Source organism: Meleagris gallopavo, chromosome 6, assembly GCF_000146605.3.
Source record: "Meleagris gallopavo isolate NT-WF06-2002-E0010 breed Aviagen turkey brand Nicholas breeding stock chromosome 6, Turkey_5.1, whole genome shotgun sequence".
Lineage (NCBI taxonomy): Eukaryota > Metazoa > Chordata > Aves > Galliformes > Phasianidae > Meleagris > Meleagris gallopavo.
This window is the reverse complement of record NC_015016.2, coordinates 39,552,769-39,572,051: the sequence shown is the minus strand read 5'-3', so window position 1 is coordinate 39,572,051 and position 19,283 is coordinate 39,552,769. Positions and strand designations below refer to the sequence as shown.

General features: G+C 41.3%; 1 protein-coding gene across 1 annotated transcript; it reads left to right on the top strand.

The window, feature by feature from the left end:
- Nucleotides 1-730: 730 nt before the first annotated feature.
- ABHD5 (abhydrolase domain containing 5) lies at nt 731-10,487 on the top strand (the record flags this gene model as incomplete). Its single annotated transcript, NM_001303226.1, is given in 6 exon segments — nt 731-816; nt 1,081-1,453; nt 4,188-4,342; nt 7,252-7,363; nt 7,906-8,092; nt 10,398-10,487. Coding segments are annotated over 6 exon segments (1,003 nt in total), but the record flags the coding sequence as incomplete, so codon positions are not given.
- Between the last annotated feature and the right edge of the window lie 8,796 nt (nt 10,488-19,283).

The following is a 19,283-nucleotide window of genomic DNA, read 5'->3' as shown; positions in this document are numbered from 1 at the left end:
CAGATGAGGGGAAGGAGGATTCCATGTTATAAAAAGGGAAAAATTAGCCACTATTTGCTGAGTCATTCTCCTGCTCTCATGGTCAAGAGAGTACTACAGAGATAGCAAGTGACAGCTGGAAAAGGAACTTCTGTGAGGGGTGCTGGAATTTGCTGCTTAATTTTCCTCTGTGACTTTGTTTCTAAGTTTGTAATGAAGACCCTAGCGTTTTGTTTTGCTAAAATAAGCCTCTTTATTTTTCACTTTAAAAATTTATTTAGCATCTGCACCTTAGTTCGGGTTAAGCTGGCAGGTTGCTTTTCTGTAAATAGTGGGTTCGTGCCAGGAAGCGTGTGTACAGGCGGAGTTCCAGGGGAACTTGAGAGGAGCATGGAAACCCCAATGATTGTGCTTTATTTCCTGCCAAACTTCTGGGGTCAGTGTGAGGACTCCTGTCTCCAGGTTCTCAAAGCAGTTCTCCGCTCTGACGGAGATAGACGAGTACACTCTGATAAAGTACAGACAGGGGAGGGACAGCATGCTATTTGAAGAACACCCCCGATCGTTGCACCACTTGGTAGAAGTCAAGAGAAAGTATGTTTCCTCCTATGGCTCCCTGCTGTCCTGTAGGACATGCAGAAGACATGGGTTCTTTTAAGAAGAGCAGTGAAAGAAATTTCTTCAAACCATTACATGGTGCAGAACGTGGTTGTCATGTTCAAGGACTTTACATTCTCTGTTGCTGTTACAGGTTAGGATGGTTGTTCAGCTGGCTTCCTGCGTGGTGCCCCACATCACTACTGCACCTTAAAGAAGCTGAGGACAAAATGCTAAAATGTAAGTCAGGTTTATGGCTATAATGAGATTTTCTATACATTTCCATTAAACTAATCAGAGAAGATTTTCAATACAACTTCTGCATTCTGCTGAAATTAGCAGATTTAGAAATAGATGTTCTTTGTTCCCTTATTTATTATACTTGTCTGTAGGCTCTACTTTGAAAGGGAGATTCTATTTCTAATGGTGGTTTTGATAGGTGGTTCTTTGAAGTTTACCAGTCATGCCTAACAGTGCCATTTGTTTTCCCCTCTCGTTTTCCAGGTATTACAAGCACATACAATAAACGGTATGTGTATCTAGCTAATGGAAACAAAATATGGACACTGACGTTCTCTCCAGACCTTTCACGTAAAACTCCACTTGTTCTGCTCCATGGATTTGGAGGAGGTGTTGGAATGTGGGCTCTCAATTTTGAAGAACTCTGTGAAAACAGGACCGTTCATGCTTTCGACCTCTTGGGATTTGGACGAAGCAGTAGACCACACTTTGATACTGATGCTCGGGAAGCAGAAAATCAGTTTGTGGAATCCATAGAAGAGTGGAGAAAGGAGATGGGGTTAGAAAAAATGATTTTGCTTGGACATAACCTGGGTGGATTCCTGGCTGCTGCTTACTCATTAAAATACCCATCAAGGTATGTAAAAATTAAGAAAAGCTTCATAATGAATTTTAAGCAAAGAGTATTAATCATGTGCTTTGTTTTCAGATGAATAGAAGTAAGCAGATTAGTAAACTTGTTTCTTTTGTTTATTTCCTTCAGCTTTTTTGCTTTTTGCTCAGTACCCTCTTGCCACATAATAAGGCTAAATAGCAAAGATCATATTTGTGTGTGAATGCTTTGAGACATCTCTGATCAAACCTTGGTTTGTGAAAACAAACAGTACACCTATTCCTGCCAAATGTGCCATTATTATGGATAACAGTGAAACTTCTGAATGAAATTCTGCCAGTATGTGTAAAGGCTTGCAGCCTGGTGCCGATGGGACGATATGAAAATAATTTTAATGGCTGTTTGTTTTAACTGTCTGTATGCCACTCCGTATTTCTTCTTTGAAGAACAGTCCTGCTGCAGCAGTGCTTTAACTACATCACATCAGCTTTTTCTTTACCACATCATGGTGGACAGCTAATTCATTTCTTTACTCAGAGCTCATAATTTGTCTCTTTTTCACTGTAGCCTACTTACATAGGCAGTGGTGAGTGAGGATCCCACGGAGTGAGGTCGTTCTGTGTCAAGAAAGGACATTGTTTTTATCTAGATAGGCATAGTGGACTTCTGCTAAAAGATGTGAACATAAGTCCATTTTTCACATCGTATATCAGATTCTATACTACACAGAATAAATTTTTTACATTAGTATCAATATATACCGTATGTACACCTTTCTCTCTCATTTGAAGATTTTGAAGTAAATCCATGCATATTTTTTTCCTAAAACACTTAGGATAAGAGCGTAAACCTCTTATCCACTTGGGTGTAAAGCAACTTTTAACTGACTGAAGGTAATTGCCTGTAGGGATTGCTTCCAAGTTTCTTACCCCTTCTTCTGGAGAATCTGTAAATGGCACTGTGCCACCCCTGTGGGGTGGGATATCATTTCAGCCTTCTGATGACTTACACTGAAAGCAACACTTCTGTGTTTTCATGCTGGAGTTAATTTATTTGAGGGTGTTTTGTGCTCTCACACTTCTAATATTTTGTTGAAATTAAGCTAACACCATCAAATTATCACACTGACCGATAAGATCTTAAGGCAGTATTGAATCAAGTGATAAATATAGCACAGCTTTCAATCAGATTATCTAACAATTCATTAGAGGCTTAAGGGATTCTGGTTACATATCATTAGGAAAGGCGATCAGTTTCTCCAAGCTTAGATGATTCATTAACTTACTATGTTGTACCATATTGTGCATGGGACATCTGAGGATGTTAACCCAAAAAGATTCTGATTTGGAATATTCCTGAGTAATGTAGGAGTCATGATTTTCAGATATTGTGACTTCTGGACTATTACCTTTGGAATGATTTTTATGGTCAGCTTCTCCTTATCCCAATTTATGTTTTAGGATTGATTACCAAAAGGAGGAAGGAAATTATTAATAAACAAAACATGACAGAAAATTTACTGTGTTTTTATGTGTGCATATGCTGTGTTATGTTTAATGGAACAGTTTGTGCACAGAACGAGTAGTTGTCCTGAACAGCCCCTGATGGCTTATGCTTCTTAGCCTCTAATCTCTTCTGCTTGGTTTATATAGTTAAATTCTACCCTGGCCTCTGTTAGCATTCTTGTTTGCTTCTGTGTGCAAATACGCTCATGGCTGAGCTGACAGCCCAGAAACATCTTTGTGAACTTAATCCTTTTCAACCCCTCATTTCAGGCACACATTTTTGGTTTCCCAACTGATTATAGTCCAGAAATAGCCTTCAGAATCACTTCTGAAATCGTTTTAGCCACTAAGAACTCTGCTGTATTAAATACCTAAGCTCATGGCTTTGAAAGAGAAGGAAAACATGAAGAAGAAAGTAAAGATGATGGAGCTTGCATGCAAAATCACCTTAAATATGCAAAACTATGATTAAAAGTCACTTTTTCAGGTATAAGCAATATCTAGGACAGTCCTGTTAGAGAAGGTGTTATTATGGGATTAAACAGAAATGGAAGATTCCAGTCCATCAAGGCAAAATATTTTTTTTGCTTGAGGAGGACTCACTGCATGAAGTGATTGGTTTAATGTGTATGCTGGAGGCTCCTACTGTACCTTCTGTGCTGAGATTCCTTTGGGTTATAATTTTATAAACTGTCTCTCTGGTGTTTATTTTATGAATTAAAATCAGTACATTTAGAAAACATCCACTGTTTTGGATCTGCCTGGCCCAGTTCAAATTTTTCTTTGATAAGCTGCTTTTTCAAATAAATTGCATCTTTTCATAGAACGGAGATCTTAAAGGGCTTGGAAAAGAGTGATAGATGTCTAAATGTTTACTTACATGAAACAGGTGCCATTCCCTTTGTTTTGCTCAAATTAAACTGCTCTTTCACATAATGTAGATCAAGTGTATAGATCTGACCATTTCTAAAAATAGAAAAAAAACCTCATCTTTTTCTCAAATGTATATGATAGTAGGTATCTGTTGAATAATTAGTTACTATTTTGATACGAGCTTCCAAGTTTCTGGGTTTTATACAAAATTAGTTGCAATCCATCTTTCTTTAATTAGTATTCAGATGCAAAAGATTGGAAAGGTAATAGGATGCTGTGACAGAAGTGACTAAACCAGATTGCATAATACACAGATAGCAAGTTTCCAGCTTTCTCATTCAAAGGAAAATTAATGTACTCTGAACCTTTTCTGCCAACAGGGTCAAACATCTTATCTTAGTGGAGCCATGGGGTTTTCCAGAGAGGCCTGACAATGCTGAACACGAAAGACCAATTCCAATCTGGATCAAAGCACTAGGAGCTATACTGAGTCCGTTTAATCCGTTAGCTGGGCTGAGGATAGCAGGACCCTTTGGTGAGTTTTAGCTATTCTTAAAACTGTTGCTGTTTGCCTTAAGCATATGCAAGGACCAGATGCCTCATTAAGATATGCTTTGTTGCAAGCTCATATCACCTGCAGAAAATACAGTTGGAGGAGAGGGTGGGAGGGCTTGAGGAAAAACAAACTCTTAGAGACAAGAGGACAAGATCTTTCTGTTAGAAACATCGTATGATAATTTATAGCACCTAATGTGGGCTACAGCTGTAATGAGGTAGATTACGTGGACATTGTCAGGGGAAGCCTTACAAAGAGGCAGTAGGGTGGGAAGGTTGTCTGCTTGCCTTCAGTTACAGTTTTTTTAGATTCCCTTCTGGATGCAGTTTGACTAACAAATAGTGTTTCCAAATTTGCTTAACATTAGGCTGCAGTTTCTCATAAACGCAAGTTGAAACTGTTTTGTTTCCATCAGCCATTTTCCTATTACTCTAGCAAATTTTGTGGGTCTCAGCAGTGTCCCGTGTTACAGTAGCAATCTGTCCTTCCTATTTTTATGTCTCTTCAACAGCTCTGATGAGACAGATAAATTCTATAAACCCTCGTACTAGGACTAGGTAGAGATGATGAGAATACTACAGATTTGGTATATAGAGAGGGTAGGGAGAAAGGCATGATCAAATTTTAAATTCATCATATTTTCCTACTAGAGGTTAGATGGTAATCTGTTCATTTCTCTCCATTACCAAAGTATCACCTAGGGAGGCTAGGAAAAAGATATCCTTCAGACCCCTTACAAGTTATTTATAACTTTCAGATCACCTCACCGTCATTTTTACTGTTCAGTCTGAAAAGAAACAAGTGGCATTTCTAGGCCTTGTTGAAACCACATCTGTTTCTTATATCTATATCTCTTTCTGTAGAATATAAATTTAAGTAAGCTGAAATATTGAGCTGTTTTTGGAAGGACTACAAAATTAGCCTTTCTGACAAGGAGTGTTCTGTACTTTAGAAATCTTCTAATCTGGTTAACAGAAAAACTTGAAGAATATTGAGTGATAAGCACAGATTGAATGCAGTTTATCCAGTAACAAATGTATGCATAAATCAATCCACTTGAAAGAATTCAAAGCTGAAGTTGTCTCCCACAGGAAGTAAACCCAGTTAAAACCATGCTGTGGAAACAGACCCTCTGTGTCCAGGTATCCCCAGCATAGCCTTGCTTACAAGTTGAAGTTGAGAGCACTGCTTTTCAAAATTTTCCATCTATTTCTCATTCCAGCTGATCAAAAAGTTTGTTATTGTTAACTTAATGTATAATTAAGTGATTTGTATTTCTTAGGGAAGGGTAGCTTAAACATTGCTGTGAGATGGGCATCAAACCCAACCCAGTAAAGGTGTTGAACTAAATACAAGTTTCCTTCTGCATTCACATGTGCTTGAACTGCTGGGTAGGCACAGCTGTCTGATCCTCAACAGAAGGCTGGTTGTTCTTGCTCCAAGTTCTGAGTTAGACACTTGCACGTGGCTGGGGTTATCTGGGGTATCACAATTGTATCACATGGATATTTAATCAGACTTGAAGGCAAGTACCTAAACCTGAAAAAGAGAATTGAGAGATCTTTTTCTTTGAGGGGTTTCCAGTTAGTTTATTTTCAGAAAAAGACAAAAGTCTGGCAGTTGAACTCACTGTAGAGAAAGTGTAGGTAGTGGAGCAAACTGCAGAATGTTTGCAAAATCTTCATCGCTTCAGAAAGTAAATCTCTGTTTCATAAGCAAATTGTTTTCTCTTGCAGCGTATTTATTTTCTAAATTGATTTAAAGCATACATAAGGGAGTGTTGCAATAATCTAATCCCAAGATTACAAAAGCGTAGATTACTATGACACGGTCTATGTAAATAGTGCCAGGCCTGTGGCCAGCAACAGGTGGGAAGAAGTGACATCATCGTAATTGCACAGATTAACAACAGTATTTTCAGTGGATAAACTCAACTGGTAAACTGTGAGCCAACATCTGCAGAGGTGGATAATATTCTCAGACTATGACTGGTCTTTTGTGAGGCTCTTGTCCTAAAGATCTATCTGGTCAGTTAGAGGAGACATATTTCTTAAGGAAGTGATTCAGAATGGGAGCTTAACTGGCCTTTGAAACTTTGAAACCGCCTCTTTTCTTTGGCTGTTGAGAGAGGTTGGAGCTTTATTTTATAAACAATAACTTTCCTAGGTTGAATCTTTTATTTTATAGAATCATAAAATTGTAGAATCATTTAGGTTGGAAAAGACCCGTAAGATCATCAAGACCAACTATCAGTGCTACCGAGTCCACCACCGATGTCTTGTACTCATGTCAAAATTTCTACACCTGTTTTTCAGCATGGACTTCTGTTCTTTCACCTAAATGTTAGTTAAATGAACTAGCTTCAGAAAAAAAAAAAACACTTATGTAGAAGAGGAGTACAGACTTGTATTTAGAGAAAAACAGCCTAGCTTTTTTCAGAACCAAAATGCCTTTTGATTCTGAAAGGCTGAATGCTTTTGGTATACCCAGTGCTGCCAGAGCAAGGAAAAGGGAAGCACTGGTGTCATGCAAGAGTGCATTTTTGTTAAAAATTTATCTGCTTAGTCCTTTTGCTGATCCCCTTTGCATGTTTCTTCTATTGCCATAGTGGCCATTCAGCAATATTCCCCTTGTGTATTCAGTAGGGATTGAACTGTCCCTCTTCTGGGGCAACATAAAGTCCTTCAGAATAATTATGTTTAGTTCCTATTTGCCACATATTTTCCTAAGATTTGCAAGTGGTGAAATAAAGTGTTGCTTTAGAAGTCATCAGAGTTAGCCACAAATTTCAAGGGAGGTGTTTGAAGAGTTGTAAAGAAATGTGTTCAGCAGTCTGACAGAGTTTTCTCTGCCAACTCCTCCTATAATAGCGTTTTCTGTTTTGACAGGTCTAAGCCTTGTTCAGCGTTTAAGACCAGATTTCAAACGAAAATATGCATCGATGTTTGATGATAACACTGTGACTGAATATATCTACCACTGCAATGTGCAGTCACCCAGGTGAGCGCGAGTTTCCTAGTGTGTGTTTTGAAGTCTTACTGATGGCCTTCTGCTTCCTCCAGTGGTCATGGCAACAGGGTACACACTTTTTTTTTTTTTTTAATTGTAACATTTACTGTATTGAGTAAAGACAAAAAATACCTTTGCCCTTTTTATGAATTTCAGAAACTGATAGATGTAGAAGCTGTCACAGTTCACTATTTCTTTCCAGCTACCGATGTTTTAGTTCTGAGAATTTGAGTGCTATTTTTTAACCAAAAGTTGTTACAGTTTAGTTAATAAAATTTTTTCTTTAAAAACTTCTAAAAATTGGCATCTCGTTTTTTTGTTGTTGTTGTCACCCTGTACTGAAAAAAAAAAACCTATATTGAAAATTGCTTGCAAACCCGTATTCCTTAACAATCAGAAGTCCCATCCTCATGCACTGTTCTGGCTCTATTATCAAAAGGCACATTAAATTAAATTCATAGGCAGGCATAGGGAAAGGAGAAGACAAAAGACAGGTATAATGGAAATTTAATTACTTGTACTCTGTCTTGAAGTGGTGAAACAGCTTTCAAGAACATGACTATTCCTTATGGATGGGCAAAAAGGCCAATGCTGCAACGGATTCCACAAATGGATCAAGACATTCCTATCACCGTGGTTTATGGAGCACGTTCATGCATAGATGGCAATTCTGGCAGCACTATCCAGTCTCTGAGACCAAAGTCATATGTGAAGACAATAGTAAGTTCACTTTTTAAGCAGTTGCTTAGCTTGTTGTGTGAATTTGTTCAAAGCTTATTTGTGGGATCTTTATACCAAGTGTGGAAATGATAGCTCTTTGATTTATGGACTGGGGTAATAACTTCTGATTTCTTTAACAGAAAAAGAGGAAACAGATTTTAGGTCAAATTTAAAACAGACAGAAGTCTGTTTTTTCAGAGTAAGAAAAGATAAGAGAGCTCTAGAAGGTCTTTGAACAAGATCACTTTTCTACTTTACTTTTTTTTTTTTTTGCTCTAGCATGCTAATACAAGTTGTTTGTGTGGTGACTGGTAACTACCTACGTTTTTGTCTGTCTGTTTTAAACCATAGCAGTCTGAGTATCTACAGATACGTACAGCATAATCAGGATGCTCTCAGAAAGTGTTTTAACCAGCTTGTGTAATACTTCAATTTTTCTGTTAAGAAGGTGGTTGTTACCTGTTGCTTAGATTCTTGGAAGCATCTTTCTTTAAGTCATTACAAAAAAATATGATGGTGTCTTTGGAGCTAATGCATTCTTATTTAGAGGTATGACATTGTCATTTCAAACGTGCGTGCCTGCAACTCAATACAGTGTGCACACTGTGTTTTTGTTGATTCCTATGAAAACAAACCATTTTGGAAGTATTCCTCATGCATTGTCATATCTGCCAGACATGATATTTGAATATACATGTATGTTCCAATGTTGTGATAAAATGTCTGAGTGTGCCAGCTGCCTTCTTGCTGATGTCTAGTCCTAACTGCACAGAAATATATAATGTGATACTAACTTTGACAAGTCATTGAAATAAAATTTTGTAATCTTGATATAGCTGACATCAGAGCTGGATCATGGAGAAAAGACATTGTTACTGAGCTACTTACGCATGTTAAAGAGCATAAATGCATTTCATAAATGCAAACATCCAGATCTGAAAGTGCTACTTTACTGCTTAATCCAAGAATTAGCTTGTAACAAAAAACCATTATTAAGAATCATACCATGCATAACTAGGATAAACATGTATCATTTGGGAGGCTCTTCAGTCTGCTCAGTGGCTTTTAGACGGTGCTGTAGAAAACTTCATTGTACACCAAGTTAAAATTTTAAGCTGAATGCAGATTGTAAAAGGTAAATTGGAGTGGTGGAAATTATAGAGACACTGAAAGACACTCACAGCACCGTAGGAGCAAAGGGGTTCCACTGAGAATGAGACTTCCTAGAGTGCACAGGGCTTTATTGTACATTATTTAGATTACTTTTTACTTTGATTTGTTCTTGTTTTTTATAAATTGGCCGTACTTAAAGCAGTGTGCTTCCATTTAGTGACTTAAGAGGAAGTGTTTTAATGGGGAGAGGAGAAAAGTAGATTTAAATACAAATTAACCTCAAACTGACTATAAGATTAAAATAGTCAAGTACCTTTGATCTACAGTATGATGATTACTTGCTTCATGCTAGTTTTAGCAGAAATGCAGTAGCCACAATGTGTTGTGGTATGCAGTAACACAATGTGTGTGGTTACTTAAGCCCTTAGTTTTTTTACACACTTGCAGTGAAATAATCTAGACCAGAAATATGGGATATTTTCCCCCATATATTGCATCATTTGGATTTAACTTTTCCCTGCTTTACGCAATACTACTTCATTGGGAGGACTGAAGTCTGCTTCCACAAGGCTGGGAATCCTCAGCAATGTAAGCCTCTGAATTGGTAATCCTTTATCCTAGTATGTTCTTTAGTGTTTTCCATATAATTTTGATAATAATAAGGGAATACAAATGTTTAGATGCTGTCTCTTCTCCGAACACTTGCAGAACTAGCAAGCTGCTTTGCAGAACTGCGTGAGCAGAGAATGAAAGAGATGAGAGTTGTTCAGAAATTTGATATGTACAGTATGTTCTCCTCGGTTTGTTTTGCAGTGGCTTGTGTTTACCTGAATCTTCTTTTCAACAAGTTGTGCAATTGAAAAGGCAATGGTTTTACTCTTTATTCCTGTTTAGCAGAGTTCCTTCGACGGGTGAAACAAACATTTGTTTTTCCTTATGTTTGGAGTCTTTTGTTGGTTGTATGGTACCACCTCCTGGCAGCAGTTGTTCTAACTCCATTAACACACACTGGGTGCAATAGATCAGATTCAGTTTTAGAATTGCTCTTTCCAAGTAATAGTGTAGCAGTGTGTAGAAGCCAAGTTTGGGATATTCATTTCGAGGAGGAATATTCCTCACCAATTTCAGTATTTATTTATGCGTTTATGGCATTCTTGTCCTTTTGACCTGTTTCTTCACCTTTGTCCTCCAGGCTATCCTTGGTGCAGGTCATTACGTGTATGCTGATCAGCCTGAAGACTTCAACCAGAAAGTGAAAGACATCTGTGATTCTGTGGACTGACTGTCTTCTGTCCCTTAAAGTCTTACACCGTAGGCACCATTTAATGGCAATATTCTGCAGGAAATGACTAAAGAATGCAGAGCTAATGAAACAGGCTCTGTTTGCACACTGTTTCTTCTAAGAAGCAATTTGCACACTTAAACCACTAAGTGCCTTTTGGGCGTAGGTAGATTTGAAGCAAATGTTGTACAGTTTTATTTGAGATTTGTCTTTAGACTGTTGGTCTGCCATGTATGAAATTACTTAGGATTTTTTAAACTGGAATTTTCTTTAAAATGCAATTGAATATTGTTCACCAGTTGAACTCTATCTAAAGATGTTGAATTCACCACTAACACAGAGATCTTTATCAGTATGGATATAATGTATAAATTGTGGTTTTGTTTATTCATAAACATTCATATTTTCTAGTTGATCTTTCGTAGCAAGAATATGAAATTGTTATGTATTTTGTTTATGGAATCCAGAACTCCATATACAATATTTTAAGAGTTTGAGTTTGTTTGTTTTAAGTTGGAATGATAACAGCTTATGAAGCTGATTTTGGTGGAGAGACAGGGCCAAAATAATGAGCAGTGCTTGTCACTGAAAAAAATGTATGTTAATTTGTAAGGAATCAGGACTCGATACTAGAGAGATTTCTCTTGTATTTTATTTCTCTTTATCTCAAGGCATCATAGTTTGTGAGAGTCAGCGATGCAACCAGTGCTCATGCTTTCATAAAGATTTTCTATGTAGATCTCAGTGAATATGTGGAAAATGGCTTGTTAGTTGCTCTATTTTTAACTCTTCATGATTACTGCAGGATTCATTACTTGCCTAAACCTAACAACTTTGGAGAAGCTGGCAGGAAGATTTTTACTAGGGCTCAGGAATGGTCATCTGGATAAGTGAGCATCATTCCATTTTTCTTTAGACAAAACTTGTACCAGTAAATTCAGGATGGGGAGTGGAGCAGGCACAGAGGGAAGCCCTAATTGGCACCTACAGCAGATCATTGCATTGAAACTGATGTGCAGCCTCCTTATAGGAAGGATTATTACTGGAACGAACAATACCGCTGTAACAAATTATAATTACATGTTTTGGAGGTTCTTTATGTAATTATAATGGAGTATTTTGAAATCAGAGATAATAACATCTCTGCATCTTTTTGAAACTGTGGTTTGATGTTAATTCTTCACAAGCTTTGTACATTATATTAAGTGGGGAAAAAAAAAGGACTTTGTCACTTTAAAGCCAAACTATATAGTGGTTTGTTTTTTAATGACAGATTTACTTGAAACTATTGATCTGCTTTTGAATGTTAAATTGACTACTGAAGAATTCTTGATACTTTTCTACCTAGTGGATTCAAATTAATGATTGCAGCATCTTAAGGTTTCAGCAGAATTTTGTACATTTCTGCTCACATTAAGGAACTGTCACACACATTTATGATAAAACAGGCAAAGATACCAAAAATCTTCAGGAAATACTCAGATTGTGTTCCTAGTGGAACATAAGGTTTCTTTCTGAAGGAGATGGATGTCTGTAAGGTGCTATGTAACATCAGACGGTCTTCGTGACTGCTAGCACGTAGAAAGCTAGGGGTTTTAATTAAAATAAATTATTATATTCAATTACTTTTTCACTTAGGTGATACCGGGATTTTTAAACAAATTTCGATGTTATTTGCTAAAATTTTGACTTCAAAATGGAAAATCAGGATATCAGATTTTTGAATATAAGCTATGAATTGTCGGCCATGACACCCTTTCGGTGGATGCCCTCAGTGTGTATTTTTTTCACACTTTTGAAAGTCTGATTTGCATTTCTACACTTCAACAGTTGCTTAAATTGTTATAAATGTAAAAATATATTTTGTCTTCCAAATAATAAAAGGTGAAACAAACTATTGGCATTTTTGGATAGCACTTACTGATGGGAATTCTGGATTCCACATCAAAAGATGGAAGTAGGGATAAAAATTGCACGTGAATATGAATATTCTTTGAAATATCCCTTGCTTTTTCAGCTCATTGTATTAATAAGACTTATTGCTTATGTTTTGCACAATAAAAATAAAAATCTAAAATGTTGTGTTTAATTAATGTTGACATGATGTTGCTTTTGTAAAAATGTTATGCAATTAAGCTGTGGAAATTAAGAGTAATGAATGAGTTGAGCTAAACCATGCAGAACACATTAAAAATACTGTAAAGCTTTGCTTTCGAATGTCTCTGTGTTCTTAGAGTTTCCTGTTAGATACAATGCTGGAGAGGGAAACATTTGTCAATATTTGCTGTAAGTTCAGAATGCTGTTTGTACACATAAAAGAAGTGTTTGTTGGTTGTCTTCCAGGCAGTACAGGAGAGACGTGGACCTGTTGGAGTCTGTCCAGAGGAGGGCCACGAAAGTTATCCCAGGAATGGAACACCTCTCCTACAAGGACAGGCTGGGAGAGTTGAGGCTGTTCAGCCTGGAGAAGAGGAGCTCTGGGGAGACCTTCCAGTATCTAAAGGGGGGCTGTAAGGAAGGATACAGAACCTTCAGCAGGGTCTGCTGTGACAGGACAAGGGGAAATGGTTTCAAACTAAAAGAGAGGAGATTTAGATTGGTTATAAGTTTTTTGCAGTAAGGGTGGTAGGGAACTGACATAAGCGTCCCAGAGAGGTAGTGGGTGCCCCATTCAAGGTCAGGCTCTGAGCACCTGATGTAGCTGTAGGTGTCCTTGCTATTGCAGGAGAGTTGGACTAGATGGCCTTCAAGGGTTCCTTTCAACTCAAACAGCTCTATGATCCTAAGATTCTGTTAGACCCTTCTGTGGCCATCAAGGTGGGATTTTTGAATATTCTATTGTACGCAACATAAACTAATAAAGCTTACTTTAATAAACATAAACAAAAATAATCTGAACAGAAATTGAATGGCATATACTGAAAAGACATGCAAGCTTGACCTTTGGGTGGGAAGAAGCTTCTCCAGAAGCTGAAAATAGGTTTCTCTTGAAGCTCTGACTCAGCACAGTGAGCAGTTTCCTAAAGGCACTGTGCAGAATGCTGTCAACTACTGGTGCTTTTTTGTTAGAGTGCTATAAAATCCTGTTCTGGCATCAATATGAAGATAGCTTTGTATTGGAGGCCATGAGCATGACAAAAAGTATCCAAAATATTAATAAAAATCCAAGATTAACGGTCTGAGTCTCCAGGACACGCTCTTCCTAGGGTTGTTGCGATAAAAATTTATTAAAGTAACTTAGTAATATTTTGTTTGCATGGCTGAGTTTGTCTTGTTACTTATTGAGCCCTGCCAGATTAGATTTTAGTCCTGAAAAACTGATTTTCAGAGCTGTAATTCATTGATAAGACTTGATAATAAAACATTTGCAACCATCAAGAAAGTCCCTGTTTGTATCTGATCATAAAATTGCAGTTGAACGTATGAACCAAGCACAGAGCTTGGCTGTGGCTCCAGACAGGAGAAACTGTCCTCTCATTTCACCTGCATCAAAGCAGTGCGGGGATTTCTTCCTAAGCCTTTGCATGCCTTGTGGTTAAGGTTTACGCTGCATGGATGTGCTTATCTGACTGAAGTGCTCTCCATGGCCCCTCACGGCTCCTCAGGTTTCCAGCCCCTCCACATCACTATCACTCAGGTTTGTGACTGGAAGACAAGATTTAATATAATAACCCCTCCAGAATCAATACAGATGTACCCAGAAATGTCCATTTTGCTAACATTCATTACAAGGGGAGCCTCCAGAGGCATGAGCCACTAGGTAACTCTTCAACGTGTCTCCTCCCTAACGCCTGGAGAATGGAACAGGTAATGGGTCAGCTACTTGTCACAGTACTTTGCTGCTCTTTCTTATTAGTGGAACTGCACCAAACAATCCTGTGTGCAGTGAGTTCATAGTGACTGCCTCCCTGGGATTTCTGCTTTACTCTGAATGCACGTGAACCGAGCGTTACCCCAAGTGCACACTGAGAGCTTGATGTGCTTTGGCAATAAGCTGTTGCAAAGGCAGGATCTCCATAATTAATGGATCTATTTCTAATATGGATCTATATAATATCTATTTCTATACTTCTGTGTTCCCCTAATTCACGTGCCGATCACTGTGTACGTGGAGCAAGATGAGACCATTGCTTTGTGACTTCCTGTATTAAAACACATGCCTGATAGCCGGTAGCTCTGAGCCCATTTAAGGACATTTGCATTCACTCACATCTCAGCTCTAAAGCTGGAGCCAAACAGCCCGGTGAGTGCAGCCGCACGCCTGGAGGAAAGACCCCTCTGAGAGGTCCTTGTGCTCCTGGGGGCTCTCAGGGCAGTGGGGCTGCTGGCTCTGGCTGGACACCGAGCTGCTGCCTGTGGCCACGCAAGCGGCCCGCTTTGCCTCACGAGTGCCCTCCGCAGATGAGCTGATAAATGCAGGGTTAAGCAAAAATAACCCTTCTGCAAACGCTCTGTGGCTGTAGGGGCTGGGAAGCCGTGCTGATGGGCTGTGTGGGGTGGGGACCTGCATGAGGTGCAGCCCCGGATTGCTAAAATCCTAACGGGTTAGCTGTATTTGTTTGGTTTTTTTTTTCACTGGCAATATCCGGGAGCAGATGTAAATCCACCCAGGTGGACCCAAGCTCTCGTTGAGTCACATCTCTAACAAACAGGCAAACGGCTGCAGAAGCTCTCCAGTGGCTTCTGTAGCATGAGCCAACTCCCGGCTGGGGTGAACATCCACCCCCACCTGGTGTCCCCACCCCATGATGGCAGCTCTGGTGCCTTTTCATGGAGCAGAAATGAATCCCACACGGAAAGACTGGATGTTGGGAGGAGGAAGGGGAACACAAATGGACCTCCAACACTGTTACAGCCCTAGAATGAGAATACATGATGTTAAGAGGAAAAACAGCTATGACAGAATTATTAAACTGGGAGCAATGCAGAGGCAGGGCACGATCCACAGTGCAAGGGGAAAGTTGAAGATATGCTGCAGCCTGAGTGCTAATCATAAAAGGATGCTGCTACAATGAATGGGAGACAAGCACTGCATGCCTCCTTGCTCCCATGCACAGTCGAACACCTGCCTCCCTCTAGCAGCAGGGACTTCTGCCAGGAGGGAGCACTGCAGTGCCCAGAAAGTGTTGCAGGATGCTGGAATGCTTGTGGTGGCATTAAAATTAATTTACAATGCCATCCAGGTGGGATATGCCCAGGAACACTCTTCCTATCCTGCACACACTGTGGGGTCCCCATGACCCACTGCATCTTGGCTTGGGTGTTTGTGGGGCCGGGAGCCCGACAGTCAGCTCCCCAGCAGGGCTGTATCAATGGGAATTCTGCTGCTAGGCAGGTGGGGCAGGCACGCACCTGTGTCTCAACAGGATATTAAAAAGCAGAGATTATGAAAGCAGGGCACGAGGCGAGCTGAGCGCCTTTATCTTCTTCCTGCAGCTCTTGCTCAGCTCAGGGAGCATCTGCAGCATCCTCCTCCCATGTCATGAGTACATCCCTGGCTGGTGAGAACCGGAGCATCATGAGGGGCAAAGGGATGCGGTTTGCCTTGCCCCAGAGTTGCCAAGTTGCTCCTCTGGCTGCCGAACCCAGTCATTGCTTATTGCTGTTTTCTCTGCCCCACAGTCACTTTTCCCCTTTCTCCTCTCTCCTGGTTTTCCAGTCTCTTGATAGAGAGGTATTTTTAGGTCTCTAAATTACTTTTCAGATCTACTTTAAATTTATCTCCCAGTAATCTGAAGGGAGTGGGATTCGCTTCTCAGGAGTGGCTGAGAGCAGGCACAGTGCTTTGGGCTCCTTCCTCATGGCAGCTCCCTTTCTCCTCCTCCTCCTCCTCTTCCTCTCCCCCTTCTCTGTGACTGTCCCCTCCTGTCCCTACCTAGTGGCTGCACTCATCTCCAGCTGCAGCACCAGGAGTGCAAAGCCGATGGGTGGGTTCTCAGCTGTGATGCATTTCACCCCGGAGGCTGTTGTACCTGCAGAGATTCCTGTGAGGAAAAAAAATAGAATCAGAATATTTCTGCAAGGTAACTGAGAAATGTGATGTTCTTGAACATCATAAAGCAAGCCCCAGGCAAAGGCAGGAAGCAGTTCAGGAGCCCAGCTCCCTGCTACACAGCTCCCGTAGGTGCAGAGCTAGGAAACAGCAAAACTTCCTGATGCTCCTGCAGAGCTCAGAGCCCTTTGATATGCTTCCATCTCCTCCCCACAGTGTGAAGGACAAACCTTTCCTTTCCCTAAAGCTAACAGCCCCCAGCCCCTCCAGAACTGTCACTTTCAAAAACAGGTGCCAACGATTTATCTCCTCACCTCAGCCCTGGAAGCCTGGAGCTGCGGGCACTGCCATGTCCCATCACTGGGGCTGTCAGGGTGGGATGCTGGCAATTCCATCCTTCCCTGTCCTTCCCACTGCTGGGGGACAAGGAGGAGAAGAGGCGGGAAGGGGTTAACGCTCTGCCCGTCTTCAAGCAGGAGGCTGCCTGCCAGTTTTAGGAAAAGCTGCAAGTCATGCTGCCAGGGCCGGGAGAAGGAGGAGGCCTGAAGTCTCTGGGATGCTCTAAGCAAAGTGCCGCAGTGCAAACTCAGCCTGCTGGCACAATATGGGAGAGGCCGGGCTGGGGCTCTGCAAAGCATCGCTGCATCCGAGTCACCCTTCTCACCCTGGCGTGGCCCCATCCTCTTCTGGCAGAGCCCCAGCACCCACAGACAAGAAACATGAGACTCCAGGTGAGCTGGTGACAAAGCTGCATCTTCAGTTCCCAACTCTGGGGGTCCCACCCCAGGGAAGTAATCCCCCGATCCCCATCACTGGTTGGGGTCATTTTGTTGCTTGGCAGCATGAAAACCGTGCAATTAAAGGCAAGTGAGAGCACCGATGTAATTTCCTGCCTTGCATTTTTACATTTAGAGCACATTACAGCCGGCAAGACCCAGGTTTTTGAGGGAAGCTTTGGTCAATTAAGATTAGCTGTCATTTCGCATTTATTTCCATCATTTATAAACCCTCCGTGCTGCCAACAGGCAGGAGGAGAATACGGCACACAGAATAAATAGAGAACTGTGGGGAGCTCATCAGGGTCCTGACTTCAGCCCCCTGTCATCTCTGACGCAGCGCTGCCCTGTGAGTCAGCGCAGGGCCTGGGAAGCCATCATGGCTGCCGTCCTGCTGTAAGGCCCCAAGCACAAGGCCGAGGCTGAGGATGCAGGCTGGGGGCTGGCACAGCACCTTCGTGTGCAGCCCAGCTGGGGCATGGGAATGGCCAGGGGCACCCAGGACATCCCTCTGTCCTTCTGCTCCTTCTGCCCCTGCCTTGGTGGTGCAGCTGCATAATAACAACATGACCTTGGGAGAGAAAGCCGAGCTGCTCTGGGACTGCAGGGCTGGATGATAGGAGGTTGTGTAACACGGTGTTTCTGGCAGGCTGTCACTCCAAAATCCTATGTCCCTAATCAGAGTTAGATTAGAAAATAACCACTTCTCCCCTCTGCTATGGCAGTACTGTTTGAAAGGCATGTGTTGTTGGGAGAAAGGGAGTTACATCCCTACATCTCTTACATCAGTACGTATCCGCTAGGTCTGGAGAGAAGATGGAGCAGCTTGCTGTTTGGACGCAACAAACAGAAAGCACCATGAGAACAGGGAGGATTACTGGTTCCCCACTGCCAAATGCCTTCCTTATTGCGTCAGAGGACGTGCCAGGATGATGGGCCATGCAAGGCTTGTGGAGACATATGCTCAAAGCCAATGACTCAGGGAGCCCCTATCTGCCCACCTTACCTCTTCACCGTTAGTGCCCTTTGTAATTTCCTTCCCATGATCTTCATTTCAAACGCCGGTCCAGCACTGAACTCTTTCAAGCAGCTGATGACAGGACAAAACCAACTTGGAATGACGCTGATTCATCTCTGTGTCCTGTTCTGCAGTATCACCTCACTGGGGACATGTGGGACCTTTGGGTTGTCAGGCAGTCACACCAAAGGACTGATGCCCTTGCTTTGGAGTTGTGCTCATCGCTAATGAGGAGCTCCCACACCCTTTCCTTGGAAAAGGAGTTCCCATAAGGTACAGGTCATGAAGTAAAAACTTGCCCCTCGTTGTAGCTGATGATTACATATGATTATAATGCATATATTATATATGAAGATAGCCTTTGCATAGGCTGGGATGGAGAGCTTCAGAGAGTTGGTCAACTCAACTCTCATGTGCTGTCTGGGATCCCTTCTGACTCTGAGACCTGCAGAGCACAAGCACCTGACCAACTGAAACACTCAGGTGGTAGTTTTTTTCCTTCCCAGGAATGCACCAGAGGAAACGAGTAGATTTTTCTCCAGCCTTCCCTTACAGAGAGAGCATTTCTCACAGGCAGTATGCATGGGCTTTCAAAGGTCTATAGGTGTACTCTTGCCTTGCTGTTGAGCGCTGGAGCTTTGTCAGCCTTCAGGAGGGAACAGGCCAAAACCACTTTCCCAGAGATTGCCCCATTTTATATGGGATTGAGCTCTCTCTTGGGACAACTGGGGCCACCAACAAATTTGAGATCCATGAGGGAAGAGGAAGATAAAAGCATGTGTTTGCCCTGAGAAAGAGATATTTACTGCAGCAGAAATGCCCCAGGTACAACTGGAAATACTGGAAGCTGACACACGTTTTAGAAAAGCATGAGGACTGTGGAAGGAGCAGGGCAAGGGCTATGGGTAGGAGCCCAGATGTCTGTATGGGGAATGCATGAGCAGGAGATCCTCAAACCCCCAAGTCTGCCCAGAGTTGATAGCAGCAGAACTTAAAAGGGAGTAAGTAGA